This window comes from Micrasema longulum, unplaced genomic scaffold (genome assembly GCF_059751315.1).
Source record: "Micrasema longulum isolate JH-2025_06_02 unplaced genomic scaffold, ASM5975131v1 h1tg000594l, whole genome shotgun sequence".
Lineage (NCBI taxonomy): Eukaryota > Metazoa > Arthropoda > Insecta > Trichoptera > Brachycentridae > Micrasema > Micrasema longulum.
In genome coordinates this window covers 353572-375651 of record NW_028277790.1, presented here as the reverse complement: position 1 = coordinate 375651, position 22080 = coordinate 353572, and the positions used below count along the sequence as shown (strand labels likewise).

The 22080-nt window shown below is 32.0% G+C and overlaps 1 protein-coding gene across 8 annotated transcripts in view; it reads right to left on the bottom strand.

Annotated features, from left to right (window-relative positions):
- tmod (tropomodulin) overlaps positions 1–22080 on the bottom strand; it is a 208538-nt gene that overhangs the window by 13120 nt on the left and 173338 nt on the right. For 5 of the 8 annotated variants that reach the window (XR_015822639.1, XR_015822640.1, XM_088228548.1 and 2 more), the window contains exons 2-7: positions 15610–15762; positions 9298–9465; positions 6408–6531; positions 4118–4338; positions 1416–1667; positions 188–335 (exon numbers count right to left, since the gene is read on the bottom strand). Coding sequence is in view for 3 of the 8 variants with exons in the window: in XM_088228548.1 (XP_088084674.1) it covers positions 188–335; positions 1416–1667; positions 4118–4338; positions 6408–6531; positions 9298–9465; positions 15610–15762 (1066 nt within the window). In the remaining 5 variants the exon portion in view is untranslated. Of the gene's footprint in view, positions 1–187; positions 336–1415; positions 1668–4117; positions 4339–6407; positions 6532–9297; positions 9466–15609; positions 15763–15962; positions 15983–16088; positions 16246–22080 lie in introns of those variants that run through there. The other 3 variants (XR_015822641.1, XR_015822642.1, XR_015822643.1) reach the window with 3 other exon arrangements.

The window sequence follows — 22080 nt, the reverse complement described above, 5'->3', positions numbered from 1 at the left end:
TGACAAAAGCACATTATTTTTAAAAATTTATAAAAAAACAACATTGCTTCCTCACTAGGTACCCATTAGGTATTTAAGTATATCACAGATTTAAAGGCAAGATATTTTCTAGAAGTTAATGTCTGGTAATGGGTTCCTTGCATCGATATACCTGTGAGAGAAGGTGTAATAATGCTATAATACTCACTCCTGTCGATGTTCTTCTGGAGGTGGGAAGCGATTCTGTGGCGAGCGTCACTATACTCCAAGTGTAGGCCGAGTCTCACCAGCGTTGGATTTTGTTCGACGAGTTGCGTGATTTCCATTTCTATTTTGTTGCCGAGTACGGATGATCTCTGGAATCAAAAAATAATGTAAGACTTCATTCACGGCATAGTAGAAAAATTAAGAATTTCATTAACAATTTTAAAATATCTACATATTCTAAATTGTACAAAACATTAGCTAATTGTGCATTTTTTCAGAAATATACATCGCACATTTCACACAAACAACTTATAAAAAAACAATAATTTATTAAAACTAGCCTCCATCCTCAGAGTAAAAATTCACAGCCCACTTATAGAATAGCCCTTTCGCTCTATTGTATAAAACAAAAGCATTGCAATTTTTTTATTTGGTTAAACAACAAATGTGTAATGGACGGTTTGTCGCTACGCTTACAATTCTTGACCTGAGTACCAACAGCTCCGTTGTTTTGTTGTAAGCTGTAGCTAACTGTGTGATTGATAATCCTAGAATGATTTTCGTCCGTTTGAGCCTCCATCATTGCAATATTAAAACATGTTGAGACTTGAATTTTTCAACAACCAGTGTGATATAAAATCTATCACAGCTTTACAGAGGTTCAAACCACAACTTTGTGTGTCATTTTTTACCATAATCAATAATTTATTTGCTATTTAAATGACATTGTATGTACTCCATTTGTAAAAAAAGAATTCATACTTATGTGTTGTGTTTTTTTACATAAATATATTTCAATTAAGTATAAAAAATATGCAGAAAAAATTATATAGATCAATATTTAGAACAGGTGTAAGCTTGTAGCGTGATAAAAATGTTGATGCATGAAATATTTTTAAAGATCTCAATTCACTGTCTATGTTTCCACTATGAAATGAGAATTTGAACTAACAAAAATGATTCATCGAAAATCCACAACTCATAATTTGGCACATTAATGATATTCACACATGGAATCCTTCATATAAACAACTATTAAAATACACACTTATAAATAAAACAAATGTTTTTAGGTTTTACCACTTATTCAATGTTAACCAATAACTAAGTTTCCTCATCAAACACTCTTGTTAATTACGTTGTAGTTAAAATGATATTTCATCAAGAATTTATCAGTAGATAACCTAAAATTTTAAAGGGTTTCGAATATAAAAATGTAATGAACAAACCTGATTAGCCCCTCGGAACTCCTCCACAGTTTTAGTCTTGAGTAATGATTGCATCAGACGTACAATGAGCGGCGGACTGATGAAGTTGGTCTCAACATTGATAACGCGTACAGTGTTGTTTCTCTCCAGGGCATCGGCTAGCAATGCGGCCGTTCGGTCCGTCAAACCGACGTTTGTCAAGGATAACACTTCTAGGTGGGTGTTTTGGATCAGAGCTTCAAACAAGCGCTCGAATTTTTCTTCGCTAATATTCTGTATTGAAAAAGAGAATGCGGTTATAAAAATATACTAGGAGAAAAAAATACTTATTTTTAAGAGATTTTACATGAATGAAAACTTAAGAGTGGTTCCACCGTAGATCCAAATGCTTATTCGGAGCAGCTGGGGACAGAATAATAATTGCCATGATGATAGCCAACCTTCACCATAGAGTGAAAAAAAGGAAGCTTTACTAAAATTAAAATATTAAAAAAATATATATATTTTAAATAATTTTGTGATTATTGCTAGTCTAAGCATAGTTAATTTTTAGAACAATGTTCTTTCTACATTAAAGCAGTGGTTTTAGTTTATTTTAATATAATTTATTCTTGGATTTTTTATAGTATTATAGATTTAATTCATAGGTAGAAATAATTTGTTATCTAGACTAAAACCTATTAAATTTTTTACTAGTGTTAGTTATTTTTTTAATAATTTATTAACATTAAAAGTCTTGATTTTAAAATAATCACATACAGATAAATCTGTACCGAGATAACTATTATCAGAAATGGAATGTCATGATAGTTATTTTTATAAGAGATTTAACGGAAAATTAATTGTTTTAAATTCAAAATAAAAACACTTATCTACAGGACGCATTAAAAATAAACTCAATTAAGTGCTTAGAACAGATATAAACATAATTTACTAACTACATGTATAGTTTTTTTTTTATTTATATTAAGGCAACCCATCCTTACAAGGATGATTTGTGCCGTATTGAGAACAGATCCTTAAAAATTTTAGGCTTTATTAATAGAACTACGTCTGATTTCCAAAGTATGCTTACACTTAAAACACTTTATTGCTCTTTAGTTCGCCCTATTCTTGAATATGCATCTGTAATCTGGTCCCCTCATTATGCTGTTCATATCAAGCGCCTTGAATCAGTTCAACATCGTTTTATAAGAAAAATTGCATGGAAGATGGGATTGGAAAGAGGAGACTATTCATATTCTGATATGGAGAGGTTTTTAAGCATATCAAGTCTTGAAAAACGCAGATGCATTGCAGATATAATCTGCATGTATAAAATTATGAACTGTCTCATTGATGCCCCTGAAATTTTGCAAAAGATTCTTTTTAACGTTCCCACCCGTAGACTAAGAAATAATGAAATGCTTTTCCTCGGTCACTACAGGACCAATTATGGTGCACAGTCGCCTTTGCCCAGAATGATCAGGCGGGTGAACGATCATCAAGATCTTGATTATTATGGTGTAAGGATGTCTTTCTTTACAAATCAGCTAAAGAATCTGTATAGTTAGCCTATGCTTTTTACTTAATCTAAAAAATCTATCATCTGTCTTTGCTGCTTATTTCTGTTCCTTATATTTTTTTATTCCTTTGTAAAAATTTCTTTTAATTGTAATGTTTATAATGGACTTTGTCCGTAAATAAATAAATAAATAAATAAATAAATAAACAACATTTTTTTAGATTAAAAATTAACATCATTTAGAACAATAAATTTGGATAAGTGCAAAACCACTTCAGAGGATAAGATTGACAGGATATGGGATGAATTTAAGGGAAGGTTTAGTTTCCAATACAAAGGATATGCATCCGGAATGGGGCATCCGAATAACGCGTGGTCCATGCATTCCTCGTCAAGCCGACACTCACACCGAGGACTGTCCACTATCTTGATTTTAAACAAATGTTTATTCACAATACAGTGGCCAATCCTCAGACATGTATAGTACTAGAAAGAGTATTAGGCTAAAATAATACAAAATATATACCAATACAAATTAAATTGATTTGTATTGATAAATATATTTGCAACAGGCGCCGTGGTGCCATTGGCTAGATGGCTAACTGTCAAAAGCGTAGCGAGTTATTTGTTATTTTTTTAAATGTCAACTATCCTGCTCAAAGTTTAACAGTTATATACGTACTTTACTTTTTAAAATAAAACTAAAATAAAGCCATTAATTAAATTCAATATTTGGGTGTAAAAATTTCGACATGCCTAAAATTTAATTTATTTATCTTAACATGACTACTCTGCCCCGCTAAGGCTAAAAATGGTAACTGAAAAAAAAATTGCTTTTGTAATAGATATTCGATAACCTCACATATTTACTAAGCCAATACGTCACCTGTCCTTCTCAAATAATATATATTTATTTGTAAAATTTAAAAAAAAAGAAAGAAATCAGACCGGCAAATCGTAAAACAGTAATCTGCTGTAAAATTTGCAATTTACCAAGTACGAATGTTAGGCTTAGCAGGGTATTACAACAGGCTAAGAGACCCAGAACACCGAGAATCATACATGGAACCCTCATGCATGAGATATTTATTTTATTATCAATAAATATGCCCAGCGGGGTTACATTACATAGTAACAAAGACAAAAATTAAATTAGAGAGAAAGAGAAATTATAATTCATATTACACCACAGATACTACTAATGAATCGCTCAAATCACCTTGATATTATTCCAGTTGAGATCAATCAGTTTTTGGTCATCGTCCTTGACTTGTTTTATGGTGGAGTCGGGATCCGTGGAGTTGGGGGGGTCCTGAGGGAAGAACTTTGGCTGAGCAGCCTTGGTGATGCCGTCCCACCCGAGGCCCACTGGCTGCCCCTTGTTGAGTAGTGACGCGTGGTACTGGTCTTGGTTCATCATCGAGTGGAAACCCAGGATAGCTACAAACACAAAAAATCATTTATTACAAAATATACTCAAACGGGTTAACTACTAGTTTTACCTACAATATAATGCGTTAAGATGTAATTTACGCCCATTGACTCATCGACAAAAAAACAAATCTGAAGAAACGTTTGTTTGATGAAGAATTGTATTTATTTATTTATTTCAAAATCATTAATATATTTACAAAGAAGTGTGGATACATGTCCACACTACATTAAAAAAAAATTTTTTTTTTACAATAACAAATTATTATTTTTTTATATATATTTAATATACATATTTATATTAACATATCACATTACATAAGACTAATGTTAATTTTTAAATGATGTTTTCTCGATTTTAGAGGCTTGTCTGCAGGCGGGAAAGATGGGATATGGAAGAAAATTATGAAAAATATACAACAGCCAGACCAATTGAGAAAAATTCTTCGTTAGATTTTTTTTCTTGCAACTAGCGAGAATCTTACACGCGACACCAGTTTTGCAGTTCGCCGTCATGGCGCCTGATTCTTTAATACAAATATTTTTTAGGGCAAGACTTTTTGTGCAAAACAGTAATTCTATTGAATTTTCTTTTTTGAAAACACAATAAAATCAAATCTTGAAAAAATCTTGAAAAAATAAGTCATACTAATGAATAAATAAATCTAATCTAAAAAAATTGAAGCAATTGAAGTATAGGCACTTATTTACAGTATAATTTCCAAAACCTATTTGAAAGAATGAAACGGACACAGCAATCTCTTGCAACAACTGTCCTTAAGCATGTTTGATTCGGTTGGTTTAGCCTCATACTGTGAATGCCCTCCGAGAGCCATAACCACTGGCTACATTACAAGACATTAAGTTCTTATTCCTGGATATCCATTGCTGACACTTTGTCGGCAGTTCGTGTCTAAACTACAATGCAGACCTGACTTAGAAAGATGTATGAAAGTCAGCCACTGACAGAGCCTAAAAACACTTACGGATATCAAATGATGATATCGCAAGCCCAAAGAACGAAATTTCTGATTTTGAGATACACAAGCAGATATGTTGATAAGTTAATGTTTTCAATAAAATATTGAAATTAGATTCAGTTCAGTTCGGTGCTGAATAAATTGGCGTTCATTGTAAAGCATAATATTATTATGATCTGTTTGCAAAACAGTAAAAAAGGTAAAAAAATATGCGTAAATAAAAGTAAAATCAAGTCAAAATTAAGTCAAATTAAGTTAAATTAAAGTAACATTACAATAAGCAAACATATTCAAGCATTGTCTATTCTCACTAGGTATAGTAAATACATGTTCTGAGGTAGACAGCATTTTTTTTTACGTATAAAATACGGTATATTTTTTTAGAAATGTCTTAAGATAATTAATACCAAATTTAATAATATAGAATAGTTAACTTATGTGAAAATATAGTATTCATAATCTACTTCAAATAATTTAATTCAGTCAGACCCTTTGCACACCTCAAAGTCCGATTATCTCAGAACGTGTTCTTCAGAAATATCTCACTGTTGCATTGGGCTAGCGATATCATTTTATAAAAACATATCCAGAGAAAATCAGCTGTCAGCATTACAAAATTTTACTACCAACTTTTATCTTTAATTCATATAATATTATAAGCCATCCTGTTATTTTAATAAGTAGAAAGAATAGGGACTTTTCACATTTTAAAAAACTATAATATTTTAAATAAGCGAATAATTACAATGATGGCGGTGTAATTTTTTCCATGCAATGGCGGATTTAAAATACAAACTGTATTAGCATATGATTTATGTATTCTGAATTATCTGAAAATGAGATGTTTTGCACCTTGTGAGACAAACGGCACAAATGTTGGGACATTACCCGAGCAATACTACGCTTGAGTTCCAGGCAATGTTTGTTAGAACCGCACTCGGTGGGTATGACACATGGCGTGATGCCAATGGCAAGCCATTTAGATAGAAAAATGTGCGCTAAATATTTAATATACTTTTATCCTTATTACTAATTTGTAAGACCCTATTGTTATACATAACTGATTTTCCAATGTTTTCAGAATGTTAATTAATTTACCGGCTAAATCAATAATTTCTTCCTGTGTGGCGTCCGTAAGGGCACTTTCATATTCATCTCCCATGTCTATGGCTATTTGTTCCTCCGCTTCTCTCATCTTCTCACTCTCAGGAGGCGGTGTCCACTGGAAATAAAAGAGAAGAAAATAAGTAACAAAATAAGAAAGAATGAAAAGTAAAGATTATTTTATTCCGAATTTTAAAGCATTCACTTTTAGATCCCTGTGTTACTATAGAGCAATAACGGTTTACTTATGATGGGTAAAAAAGACTTGCTTATCAATTTAATCTGTAAAAAAATTGTTGTGAAATAAAGTTAGTTTTCCAATTTTATAAAAGCATTTTTCTTATCAAAACTATGCTGATGATTACTGCATTTGACCTGCTAGAGTTTATCAAGATTGACTAATATTTAAAAACAAGATAATTTAAAAGCCCTGTAAATGCCAAGACTTCCATACTCGATTCTCATAGAGCTTCTCCATCTTTGTTAAAATATTTTAGTATTGATACTTATGTTTAATATTTAAATAAAGCCCATTTTATGTGTAATTTTTTTAATCCCATGTGGTTGTGGTCTCGTAGTTTGTCTCGTGGACTCACGGATCAAAGATGCAAAGTTTGAATCCCACTCTATCCTAAATCGATTCCCATTTTCTAATACAGATAGAGAGAGATTAGAGTTGGCCTCGTGGTGAAGTAGTCAGTGTGTTTGCCTACCATGCAAGAGGTCTCGGGTTCGATTCCCGACATGGTGATATGAAATATTTATTTAAAAGGGTGTTTTTACACTAGAATATTTCATAGTCCCTGGACTGGTACTTGAAGCGTAAGACTGATCATCTTACCTTCATGTAAAAAAAATGATAAAGATACGCTGCAATTGGTGTATCAATGCAGTGCCCTATGCACCATTAGGTACGGAAAGGTAACGATGATGATGAGTTATTTACAACCCGTTGAAAATGGTCCGTAAAAATTAAAATATTTGAGTACATTATAAGAATGCAAAATATTTATTTTAAATTATTAAAAAAAAATATTATTATATGGCATTGAGTTATTTACCACACCATTTTAGGTACTAGTCCAGAAACAACGAAATATGACAGGCTGTTAAACCACTTTTAAAATAAGTATTTCACATTCCACCCTTCCAGGAATCGAACCCGAGACCTTAAGCATAGTAGGCGAATGCACTATGAGCGGATTGTGAGTAATTTGTTTAAATTTATTATTTATTTGTTAGATGGATATAAAAGCTATTAGCTATATGCTAAACAATATAATTATTATTACATTCATTTTTCTCATAAATAATTTAATAATTACTGGAAAACACTTGAAGATTATTACTATATTTATACATTAGCATAGCAATTAAATAACCTACAAAATTCAAGATAAAAATGATAAGATTATAGTAAGTATTGGAAGTAACAATCGATGAAATTATTTAACCTTATTTTTATCTGCGTATGATAACAAACATATGGATTGATAATGAACTAAGAGATAAATAAAAAAAGGTTTGATGTGTTTATGAGAATACAGAAACTCTGATAGCTCAATAATTATCTGTATTCTGAATGTATTCCAGTATGGAAAGATATCAGGGGCGAATCGTCCAAATAAGCGATTATGCACAGCTTACCATTAAAATTTACTTTCTTTAATAATGTTTTATAGTTATTTATGTTAAATAAATAAAATAATCGTTATTTATTATAAATCACCACCACTGTTTATATCTTCCTACAAAAAAAAACCAAAAAGTGCGCCTAGCGCCCAGCCCGTTCTCTACCACTATTTTAATGCAATACTTGTGAGCACTGGCCGATTCCATTTAAAATTAATAATGTCAAAAACGGCCACTTCGACCGCCACATGTCGTATGTGATACATAAAATGTCAACGGTATTCTAGAAAATGGGTAATGAAAAATAGTCCTTCAGAAATAATGTTCGAAATACTGTTTTTGAAATACAGAATCTTCAAATAATATTTGTATTCTGCAAGCTTGTTCTAGTACTGAAAAAACGCGACTAGGTTAAAGACGTGAAATACAATGTACTTTTTTACTTACCGTTTAACCCTATTGACTGATTTATGACTATTCAATATTATTGCGGTTTTTTCTATTCTTTTGTAAAATTTCACGATCTCAGCTCAAATTCGATTTAGTTACATTCACAGCCAAGAGGACAAGGATGGGCCGCATTCAGCAAATTATCAAATATTCTGAAATCTAGAAGCATCCATACACTTGATCAAAAAAGTGTTCGATGCATGGATGCTCCCTGCGTTAACCTATGGGTTTGAAACACCACTCATCGATAAAAGAATGCTACACAAGCTTAAGGCGAGGTAAAGAGCGATGAAAATAATAATACGAAACATCTTGCTCAGGGATCGCAAGACGAATCAGTAGATTAAGAAAAGTAGCAAAATTACGGATGCGGGAAAAAGAATTGCGGAGCTGAAATAGAATCGGGCGAGTCACGCTTCTTGGATGTCGGACGGCAGATGGACAAAAAAGTGATGGGTCGTAGGCCGAGAACAGAATGCAGGACCTTAGGGAGGCCCCAGACCAGATGGTCCGATGAAGTCGGAAGAGTTGCAGGTCCAAAGTGACAACGGATGGCAGCCAGGGAATTGCGGAGATCCAAACAGAAGGCCTTTGTTCAACACTGGACTCAAGAAGAAGGCTGAGTAAGTAAGCACATTCACAGTTAACTCAACTCAACAAAAGTCATCCGAGTAAAGCTATCTTGCGTTGATGACATACTGATCCATAGTTTAATCCTAAATAGATATAAAACATGGCGCTGCCAGCAATCAAAATACTCGTAGTAAATTAAAGTTAGAGAGAATAATAAATTGATTGTTACCTTCTTCCCCCTGATAATACCAGCAACAAATGGTTTTAATTCAGGTCTGTCTGGTGTCTCGAGAGCTTGTTTGTTTATGTGTTCAATTAGTTTTTTCCTATTTAGTGGTCCCGTGGGGTCCTTTTCACAGTCATAACTATTCCTCTGTGAGGGGGGTAGGAAGGAATCCTGGAACATAAAATAAATATATAAATACTATCATATTCATCTTCTTTTATTGGATTTTCCACCTCCCTAGTATTATCATATCCATAAGGACAACATATCGTCTACTCAATTCTGAACTATCCTAAATGCCAAACCATAAAATGTGCAGGAGAGCAATTTTTTCAACTTAACAAATGGTACGTTTCAGAGTATTGTAAACGCCATGTTATTGTAAAATTGTTAAAAGTGAGACAATCCTGCGAAGAATTTAAAGTACAATTCTCTTTCAAGAGTATCCTTGGGGTTTAGGATAGTTTGGATAAATGATTTCGAGTGTTTGACGTTTCCGATAAATGGATATTATTAAATAGCTTAAAAAGTCTTGCATATTTGGCATTTAAGATTATACAGAAAGGAAGGGAATTTCACAGAGAATCATATCGTGGGTGTACTGGCAAAAAGCTTTAACTCTCAAATCCCTGTTTTGAGAAATCAAGTATCTAAGTTTTGTTCCAGTTGTACTCTTTTATAACTTATTTAAATATAGTAAGATGTAAAGTGCTCATTTAAGAACAAGTTTTTAATTTTTCCGTTTCTTAATCTTATATTAAGTAAAAATTAAAGCATTTAAAGCTTTAAGCCTGAATAAAATACCGGGTATACGACTTGACCTTAAATTTATTTTTAAAACTATAGATATATGAAATTTAATATGACTTAGTGTATTTTGCCAGTTTGTAGAGCGTTAAAAACTTTACAAAACTGCATCATTAAGTCAAATCTGCATACAAAAAAAATAGCATTTAGGATAGTTCGGAATAGAATAGAATATCTTCAATTAATAGTCTATAAAATATTTTTTTCTGTAAAAACAATTAAATAATTGATAAAATGGAGTCGGGTCCAGGATGCGGACTCTAGATCAGGGGGTCTGAGATTCTAACCCCGCTCTTCTGTGACTTATTTGCCATTTTCTAACATGATCAGTTACAACTAAAAGAAAATGGTACCATAATGGAGTTATTAGTGTAAATCGTAAGAACGCAAATGAAGAGATTTTTTTCAATTAAATGTTACAAACTAAAACTTCAAATTTTCATACAAATATACACATTTCCACACAGAAAATTTGATCTGTTAACTTTCTTAAAAATGACAGGATAACATTATCATTTTATTTAAAGAGGAATATTTTTCTTTAATGAAATGAACAAAATTAATAAAAAGTACAGTTAAGAATACAAAATATTTACAAAAGAAGTTCAAGAATATATTCATAATTCTTTTTTTTATGGCACTCATTGAAAACAATGTATATTTGGTAATTTTAGAAATATTTACAGAGCAAAAAACAGAAACATCATTGTAAGACGTCACTTCCCATTATGATACGCAAGAATTGTTGTTTTTATTTTACGTAATGGGAAACATTAAAATATACATATGTGTGAAATGCGTAAAAATTGGCAATTGACGGCCTCGTGGTCAGCACGTTTGTCTAAGTGTTGATACACTAGAATATTTTATAGTCCCTGGACTGGCACCTGAAGCGTAAGACTGATCATCTTACTTTCATGGAACAAAAATGAACAAGATACGCTGCGATTGGTGTACCAACGCAGTGCCCTGTGCACCATTAGGTAAGGAAAGGGAATGATGGTGATGAATAAACTGTACTTCATTGTAATATTTTTTTCTGAATAAAATTAATTGGCTTATATCACTGTTGTAGTTCATGCTTTATTTAAATTTTATAACCAGAAACGTAATAATACTTAAAAATAAATACCAATTAATTTACTGTCACAATTCACAAACTCTTACACACAGGAGAGAACAAACAAAAAACAAAAAAAATTAAGCCACATAATACTGAATATGAATAAATTTAAACAAATTTTTGTAAGCTTCATTTCTAAATAGTAAACAACGAAACTGTGGGAGTTTCACCAACTTCTATTTGGCAAATATTTGTTTTTGTCCTTTGTGGGTCAAAGTGAAATTCTATCAGAGTATATTGAAACCTAAATTATTAGAAAGTTTAGTAATTTTATTTATTTCACATTGAATTGTGTGAAATTCCGAATGGAAACAATCGTGTTAAAAATAGCGCCGAAAACATGACCACATTAGCAGAAACATGCTAACTAGACTTGAAACATCAAAATACATATTGTTTGTTTGGGACTCTCATTAACACACTTTCAATTATCATTTGACACTACTTGGCAGAGAGTCAAAAAAATATTTTCCATATTGAATATTGGTTACAGCTTGGTAGAATATTTTTTTACAAATTACTGTTGTTAAAATTACTTTACACTTTAATAAAAATATTTCGTGAAGACTATTTCAGAAATCGAACCCAAGACCTCTTGCATGGTAGGCAAACGCGCTTTATATTAGACTGCGAGGCAGATCCGTATGATAAAAACATAAAAAAAGGTATAAGTATTGGCGTTAATATTTTACTTTGTTAGTGGTTCTTATTCTTAGAGGTGGGAGTCAGTGCTATTCAAGCTCCTAACGTCACTGCGACCTGTGAAGATCTAATGTGACAGGTCTCCGTGAATAGTTCTCGCACTCCAAGCCCAGGTCTATAAAGAGCCTGGCTACTGTCTGGAAGGCGAGAGTTTACATTTTGCTAAATCTCCCCCTCAAAGCCCAGATCCGTAAAGTATAGGGCTATTAGGTATGGGGCGAGCTCTTTAACATCTTCAGGTTTAACCAGTGGTCCCCCGAGGATGACGCTCCTTTTATGATGTAAAGCATCATACTCACATAGAATGTGTATACGCATTTCCTCATCTGCACTGCAGAACCTACATCTAGAAGTTTCAGAAAGGTTCATTCTAGCAAGGTGTTTGTTCAATCTGCAGTGCCCTGTAAGGGCTCGTTAACTTGTTAGTGGTAGTTGATTCCTACATATTATATTTGATGAGATCCATTTTATATTCAAGTATATTTTAATTTTTAATCATATTGAGATGAACGTGTTTTAACACACCATAAAAACTAAAATCCATTAATCACATTGAAATATTTACATTAAAAAAATAAAGCGGGCAAATGCAATTTATGTAAACAAAACTTGCATTTTAAAATAAGGTCATAACGAAATTCAAACACTTTTAAATAATGATGCAAATAACATTTGTATTGAATTGGGTTTTGTTTGCATTTGATATACAATGACAAATAAAAAATATAATGTAGTTAAACAAACAAGTTAAATGAACATTAATCTGCGAGAAAAAATCTGAGCCTAATGACCCATAGAACACTGCATTGGATTACTAATTTCAGAATACATGAATATTTTTTTACACGGTGGCTGTTCAGTTGATCGGTCTTACAATGGAAAGTTAACAGAGTCACCTTCAACTGTCTATAAAGTAAAATCTAATTTCTGTACGAAATCGTATGAAAATTTGAAGCACAGTAAAATGTTGTTTCTTCGAAGTCCAGTCATCCGGATTCCCAAATATAGCCGGATCGTTATCAGGAAATAAAAAAAAGGAGATGTTAATTAAAATTTAATTGCAATTAATTTTGCTGGACATGTATAAGTAAGATGGAAGAATCGAAGGAATATAGATGTTCAAATATAGGCAGAATGGTGAATGTTACACAGTGTGTAAAGTGGCCACTTAAACCAGCCAATGACAGGTCATAAGCCCTATACAAGTAAGTTTTTAGCGTGATTCTAATTCACTGTATTATTTCAAAAGTATTAAAATCTGGCACTTATTGATCCAGATAATTAGAGTTTTACTGTACCTTTCTTAGTTTGTAACCTTTAATATAACATTATTTTTTTACAGAATATGATTCTCTGTGAAAGTACTTTCATTTCTGTATAATCTTAAACACTAAAAATGCAATACTTTTCAAGTTATTCAATCATTTCTGTATATCCTAAACGCCAAACACTCTAAATCATTCATCTAAAAACCCCAAGGATACTCTTGAAAGGCAATTATACGTTTCATCAACAAGCTACAAAATTTGCTTGGTGGGATTTTAGTTTTAGTAATAATATATCAAGTGAATTTTTCCTTTTTGAATTGTAAAAGTGTATAATTATACTATTAAAAAAAATAAATTTGGTAAGATTTCAAATATGTAGTATTATTTGATTTATAAGCCTTGACAAAGGAATAATCGTGTTCTCGGAATATTAAATTCAGTACAAAGTAAATACGCAGTAAGTGGTTTATTTACGTCTAACGTAATATTATACGTAGATGCTGTTACAATTCATAAATAGAGAAAGTAATATTGTTTAAAGGGGAATATGGAATCTTCTACAGCGTAAAAAAATATTTTTGTGATCAAACTGTTTAACTGAAAAATCCAGTTTTGTTAGTCTATATTGTAGGTACATAATTGTGATATGGTCACAAAAAACAACAATAATATGACAAAAACCTTGTACACAGAACGTAAAATTCACATACATCTAACTTTTTACATAAAAACACATTAAAACCTCTGGAATCTGCTCAAAAATAAATTATTTTAATCATTTTTAAAAAGCCATTCAGGTATCCCAGCGTCAAGTTGTACGAGGAATTTGATATCTTAGATATAAGCCAATTCTTCAGAAGATTTTCTCGATTTTAACAATTTTAAAATAACATGGCGTTTACAATATGCTGAAGCGTGCCGTTTGTGAAGTCGAAAAAATCGCTCTCCGCACATTTTATGTTTTAGCGTATAGGATAGTTCAGAATTGAATAGACGATAATCTATTACTTTCCTATTGTAATACGGGCCCAGGAATAGTTTTGAAATGGAAAGTATCGTGAACACTTATATGGCTTAATTGTCGACGATGATTATAACATTAAAATTGAGGCACGTTAAAACAAAGACGGCAATCTCCACCCTCGGTCACAAATGAGTTAGATATGGCGATGGATAGATAAACAAAAATACTTTTGATAATTGCAAAGGTTGCGATCCATAAATGTATTTAGTTCCGCAACAGCAGTCTCTTTCACATTAAAGACCAAAAACTAAATCAAAACCGTCTATCAATTTATTAAGCCTAATAAGCAGTAATATATATGTGCAATAAGTATAGTTTTATTTATGAGTTCTTTAGTATTTCTATCTAATTTAGTCCTCGATATACAGGGAAACAATAGTTTTTTAGGTATTTTTTTTAAAAACATGCTCAAAGTTCGCATTCAAAGTAAAATTCGAGTCTAATATTATACCCAAACACTGTTATCCACTTTCTCAATAGTTGCGCCATGTAGGCTTGGTTTTTTCTTCCTATTTCTCGCACCGCGAGTGTCGAGGACTTACAGATCAGAGGTCCGAGGTTCAAAACCTACTTTGCTACTTAATTCCCAATTTCTAACACTGCCCCCAAATTTGAACTATTTGTGCAAATCATAAGAACGCAAAAAATATTTTTTTAAATAATCTTGCACCTCAAATCCGTTCATCCATGACATAACCACGGAACCACAACCCGAATTTAAAAGGATAAAGTTGTTTTTGTTTTGTTATCAAGTAAAGTCTTGTATTTTTACTGTTTGCATAAAAAAAATAGTAACAACAGGTAACAACCCTGTAACACATTATCTTTTGTAAATTATTAATTTCAACATAAATATTATAACATTAAATATTTTTTTATTTAATCGCAATAAAATATAACTTTAGGCAACAATTATAACTAAAGTAATTAATTATCCTTGCAGTCTGGAAAGTACTCTCAAAATCAAAAAAATATGAGAATGCCATCTCAATTTTAACATGTCTCAATTGTATAAAAAGAAAGAAAAATGAAGAAGTAACTAATAACCAGCAAAATTTATTTGATACAAATGAATAAATATGAGAAATAAAAATACATATGTAGTAAAATTATGTAAGTATATTAAAGAGGATTGTGTTGTTTTTATGACTCATTCTTTGCAGGGAAATTAGACAAACACGAGCATTTTATTGATTTTCCAATGTTTGGTTATGTTATCAGAATTTTAATTGGTATATTTCCAGCAACTTTATAAACAGTATTCAGATGTGCTTTCATACAGAAATAGTTTAGATGCATAAAATGAACATTATATTGCGGATCGCAGACATGTGTTAGCTACAAATTACAGTGTTCATTGTTAGATACAAGGACATAATTGAATAACTTACATCTGGGTCAACTTCTTTCGCTAACATGTTTATTTCTTCTTGCGAGAGCTGAGACAACAGCTCATCCACGTCCACCTCATCGTATGCTGATAGGTCTTTGCCGTACAGCTTCGCCGGGGTTGTCATTGTTGTGGTAGTCGTAGTGGAAGAGGTCTGCAAAAACCAAACGAAAACAAATGAACACACGATATTTTTTATGTATACACGGGATGGCCCTTTCACTTTTGACAGGTTCTACTCCGATCTCGTTCGACACACTGACTTCTAAAACGGTAAATGAAAGAATAACCACAGTAAAATAATAGAAAGGTTCACACAAAAACGAGATCACACTTTTCTCAAATTAATCTCACCGGAAAACAGCGAGCAATTGACACAATTGAAAGCCAACACCCTCAATAAAAATTGACAGATGAATGAATGTTGACTTCGCGGTAAACAAAACTGATTGAATCTACGCGAAAAACATAAATGCAAACCTATAATGTCGATGATGTAATGCACTACCGTCACTGTGAATTTGTGATATTTAGACAAATAGGGACTAATTTACACACCCACTGCGGCTAAACTGGCTAAACAAAACGCGGACTACGCGCAAACAACCATTCACGTCCACGACCGCCGGCAGTTGACAAACGTGAAGTTAGTTACTTGTTACTTAAGTGCGTTGTTCGCATGGGTTAGAAAGAGATAAGAATAATTTATAATATGTGAAGCTTACATCATCAATAAATTTGGATAATATAATATTAAATCGATAGTAAATATTATTATTTATATTAAAAAATACGAAAAACTAACACTAGCTTAAAAAACAAAATAAAAGCAAGCAAGAACCTACAAGCTGAAAAATCTAATAATCATCTTGCTAAACGCTATTTTGTGAGAAAAGTCCTTCACTGTCTTAGAAAACTTTTTTATAAAAAAGGCCAAAAAAAGCATTTTTGAACATTTTTAAGACACAAACAAACCTATCTAACAATAAAATATAATTTAGTTTCCCGGTAAATTATTTATTCACTATCAAAATAATTTAATGAATCCATTGCGCGTTGTTTATTTGACTTTATAAAAATAACAAATATTTAATATTATCCACGTAATTTTAAAATATTATCTAGGCTCATAATATTTGTAAATAAAATAATAATAAGAGAGCAACTAGCCGTTATACATAATCATTACCTTTCCACGCCTAATGGTGCATAGGGCACTACATTGGTACACCAATCGCAGCGAATCTTTATCATTTTTGTTACATAAAGGAAAGACGATCGGTCTTAAATATTCTAGTATAAAAAACAGCCTTTTAAATAAATATTTCATACCAACCATGTCGGGAATCGAACCCGAGACTTCTTGCATGGTAGGCAAACGCGCTGACCATTACACCGCAATTCGTGATTAAAATGCGTTATTTATATTTTGTCAATATTATGCGTATCTGGAGATGTGAATTTATTATTATTTTTAGCATTAGATTTAACAACATTTCTAACAAGATTCCAATGAGTACGAATATTTACATTATACGTACAAACAAATAAAATTACGATCTTATTAATAGTAATTTAAATAACAATGTTTTAAGCAAACTTCAAATGTTTGTAGATAAGGACTGGATTCATCATCATTCCCTTTCCGCACCTAATGGTGCATAGGGCACTGCATTTGTAACCAATCGCAGCGTATCTTGATCATTTTTGTTACATTAAGGTAAGATGATCAGTTTTCTTTCCATTTCCCAAATCGCATTAAATATTATGTTATGAATAAAAAATATGAATGTTTTTTCCATTGATAATTTTCTAAAACGTTTTTCATTATTATTCTATGTTTTTTATAGAAACCTCATTTTATTTTTTATTACTGAGCACGAAGCATGTAAGACGCGACATCCAAAATATATTTATATTTATTCGCTGTCAATTTTATGTGCGATGGTTTAAAAAATTGTGTTTATTATATTTTAATGGTCGTAGAAAAATGTTGCATATCCAAGGTTTTCCACATCGAGTCCAATAAAATGATTATATTTATGATACAAGGTATATAGGTATGTACATTACATACATAAACCGTGCACTATAATCTACCTCTACCAGCTTCAATCTAATCGTTAAAAAAACACCGATTTCATAAAACGGAATAATGATATTTGCACGAAAAAAGTCATCCCACCTTAAATTTATACTATTGCAGACAAACGCACATTTTTGCTCCCATAAAATAAAAAAGTGTATGTGCATGTATATTTATATTTGTATATATTTAACTACTACAACTACCTTTACGCCGTAGGGGTAGGCAGTAGGCAGAGATAATGGACCGCCACACATGTCAATCCTGGCATATATTCCTAGATTCTTCCACATTCATACATCTTGTTATACATGTCCTTCGGTTCTGCCTGCTTTTGAGATGACCAGACTTAATATTTTGGTTTATCTGATCATGTCACGTCTTCCTTGGTCGTCCTCGTCTCACGTTTCCGTTCATTTTCGCCATATATACTTATTTTATCATTTTTTCGTCGTACATTCCAAACCATCTTAGATACCCTTTTTTAATCTTATCAATTATACTTGACTCAGATTTACACTCTCGCCTGATTTTATCATTCGTAACCCTAGCATATGTTGATTTTCCACACATTTGTCTAAGATGTCACATTTTAACAGCGTTCACTCCACTTTTATCCTTCCTCTTCCAATTCCACGTTTCACTTCCATACATAAGTGTTGGGACTGAAACTCCGCTGTACACTGCCAGTTTGGCTTCGATTGACATAGTTTTATTGGCAATAACTGTGCCTAGTTTTTTTGAAATTATAATATTTTATATTTTATATCTAGAATATATCTATATTTCTTTGACTAATTTCCTCAATTTTTTAATTATATTTTTAATTTTTTAAATTTTATTTATTTATTCATATAAAGATACATATTACAAAAAAATAATAGCGTCTCCCTAACTCTATGAGGCCAAGAGCCCTGTGTTGAGTTTGGATACAATAAAATAAAAAGTGGAAGCGTGCATATTATAAAATAATACTTCAAATAAAAATTATTAAATCAACATAGATTTCAATAAACATATGGACAACACGCTTAGCAGTATATAAATCTATGCAATGTCTCGCAGCAGTCTCCTGCAATGGTCTCTTCCCTTAGACAAAACCCAAACGTATACACTTCTGAAAACGGCTTTCGTTTTGGAGAACTTAATATGTTCATCCAGCACATTGAACACGTTTGGGACCACAAAAGAGAAATTTCTTTGAGCGAAAGTCGCACTTGTTTTTGGTATTAAATAATTAAAATTACATGAAAACCAACTGCGAGCACCCTGATGGGATTTCCTCTTGTAACCACATGACCAGAAATGTGTCAATGACTTTTCAAAAAAAAACTAATATCCAGTACCTTCATAAATTAAAACAATGTCTCAGAAAGGTTTGAGGGTAGGTAGGAAGAAATTGCATTAGGCAATATGCCCGCCCTTATGCACATAAAACTGTATATGTATGTAAAGTTATGTTATGTTATATAAGGATATGTTCTCATCATTACTATGGCAGCATCATCTGCATGGCATGTGATGTTAATGACCTTATCTGCCTTAGTAGATTCATAACTTTTTTTTTTATTCTTTAAAGCGTTTTTTTTATATGTATTTATTATTCTTGTGTAAGAAAAGGTTTTTGGCGTATGTATTGTAGTGCTATATTTAGTTATAAAGGTGCTAAACTTGCTTTGTTTCTTTGTTGTTCTCAAAAAACATAACCCAATTATCATTTCAATTATGCTTGTATATATGCATATATTCTTTTTCTGTTGATTTAAATCATGCTCTTATTTTGTGTTATTTTTTTTTAATACAACTATATTTTACTATTATTTTGTTGATTTTAATGATACCACTATTTTGTATATTTGATTATGTGTGATTCTTAATTTGTATAATTTATATTTCAAAAATTATTTCTGAATATCTTTTTTGCATTGTATTCTTTGGAATTTGATTATTTATTACATTTACCTTTTTTTCTAGATTGTGATTCTATGTCATTATAATTTGATCTAATTAATTTTACTTTGTATTTTTATTGTTAATTATTGTGGCTTGACACGGGCATAGCCTAAAAAGCCTTCATAAGTTCATAAATATTTAATTTTGTAATTTTGAATGAATAAATAAATAAAAAATAAAAAAATAAAAATATGTGTTATTTTCTAAATGTTAATATTATTTATGTACCAAATTGAGTTGTAACTCCTGGGAATGTAATTCAACGTATTATACTTGTAAAGTACTCTGTGTTATATGATTTGTAAATAAAATAAAAAAGTGTTTAAATAAATTAATATTTACTGATCGCCCCTTGCAAGATTTTTTTATTATATCATAGAGAAGAAAGTATGACGTAATCCCGTTTCCCTTCCATAGACTGCCAAGAGAACTGAATTGTGAATAGAATACTAAATATATATGCGTAGTTGTTATGTCTTCAATCGCACGCAACTTACATTTTGATTATTAATGAACAATACGTTTTTATTACGTCACGGCGAGTCGCATCGGCGTCGCTTTGGGGTCGTGGACTTGTTATAGAACCACAATAATGGTAATGGACTTAAGTCGTGCTTACGTCAAAAGGCGATGGAAGTATTGTGTGATATTATATTTTGCTCGGCGTGACAAAGGTATACGATAAACGATTTTTTTAATTGTCACTGATAACATGACGCGGAAGGTTGTATATGGAAACCTGCATGTTGCTTTAATGATTCACATCAAGACAATTACTCAGTGTTCCAAAGAATTAGTTTTCACTTCCTATATTCGAATATGTACGTCCAGGTAGATGAATAATACAACGAGGAAGCTTAGTGCTACGGAAAATAGGATATAATGTTTTCTTACGCATGGTAAAAATTAAGGCATTTAATTTTCCGGAGAAGTCTCTACAAGGTATGAAAAAAATAATGTAGTTAACTACTTTAAATGACGTCACAATTTATTCTAAATCAACCGATGATATAGTGTTGTGATAGATTTCCGGTTACCGGGAAGTCAACTCCAATAAGGACAACTCACCGTAGATAACTAGTGACGTCACGCGCGGAGTAATTAAAAAAGATTTCAAAACATTAAAAATTCGTAGCAATGAATTATTATCGTATCGTACTAACGATAAATAAAAATATTTGGCTCACAAAAAAATGTTTGATATTAACCATTTTTTTATTTATTGCAACAGAGAGAGAAAACATTATTGAGAAGGGAATATGGAAGTCTAGGCATTTATAGGGCTTATAACTTGTCATTGGCTAGTTTAAGTGGCACACACATTGTGTAACATTCACCATTCTGCCCATGTTTAAACATCCACATTTCCTCGACTCTTCCATCTGTTGACTTTTTGTGAAGTAGAGGAACACAAATACGACATATATTTGAAAAAAAAATGTCTATTAAGAAATAAAAAACAACCGAACTCCCTCATTTATACGTAAATACCGCTGCGCTAGTGTAGCAAGAAAAAAACCGCGGGAGATATTTAAAATGTATTATAAACAAAAAAATCTGGTTGTTTTTAATTTTTTTATTATAGTAGGAACGTTGGGGTTCAAACTGTCAGCAGGGTTGCAGTGAGTTACATCTTGCTAGGGGGTGTGATTTTATAAAATGCCGCAAACGCCCAGTTGCATTCCACCGGCAACATTACTGACTAGTCCAATTCGTTAGCGTCCACGCCTCGAACCCTGGGCAAAAGGATCACATTCATAACGGTGTGATCACAGCATATAACGAGAGGATGAAAGGTGAGTTTCTGGCGCCTCCAAACCAGAACTATACAGCCTAGAGTTAAGGGAAGGTAACCCCGACAGAAAAACTCTCTAGAAAAGGCAACGGGAAACCATTCTAGGCATCTTTTCCCAGAAGCCACTATGGCGAGTATATCCAAAAAGCAGTTATCCTGGCTGTGGAATACAAGAGTAGCGCAGGACCGAGATGCTTTCGCTGTAGTGATCGCCTACGTCGGGGAGACCTGACAAGGTACCGCAAGTAGGAATGGCTGTGAAAATTAATTTAATAAATAAAAATTACAAGTAAAAACGTTCTGATTTGGACCCAGGCTCCTCGGCATTTCCCCTCTCTGAATTAAAAAAATAAAAAAATTGACAGATAAAATTGAATTTACAGTATTCTACAAAAACTACCCACTAAAATATCTGTAAAACTGCTAAGCAGGTACAAGCCTTTACCAACTTGCATTTTGCAATGTTCGCACCAGTCTGCTTAGGTTGGTTGGGAGATATTTCTCAATGCAATAATTCTAAAAAAAGCTGAACAAACAAACATCTCTAAAACAAAGAAGCTTTAGTTTACATTTTTCTGTTGCAATAATTATATTGTTTAGCGACTCGTTATAACGAACAGTTTCATATATTAATTTAT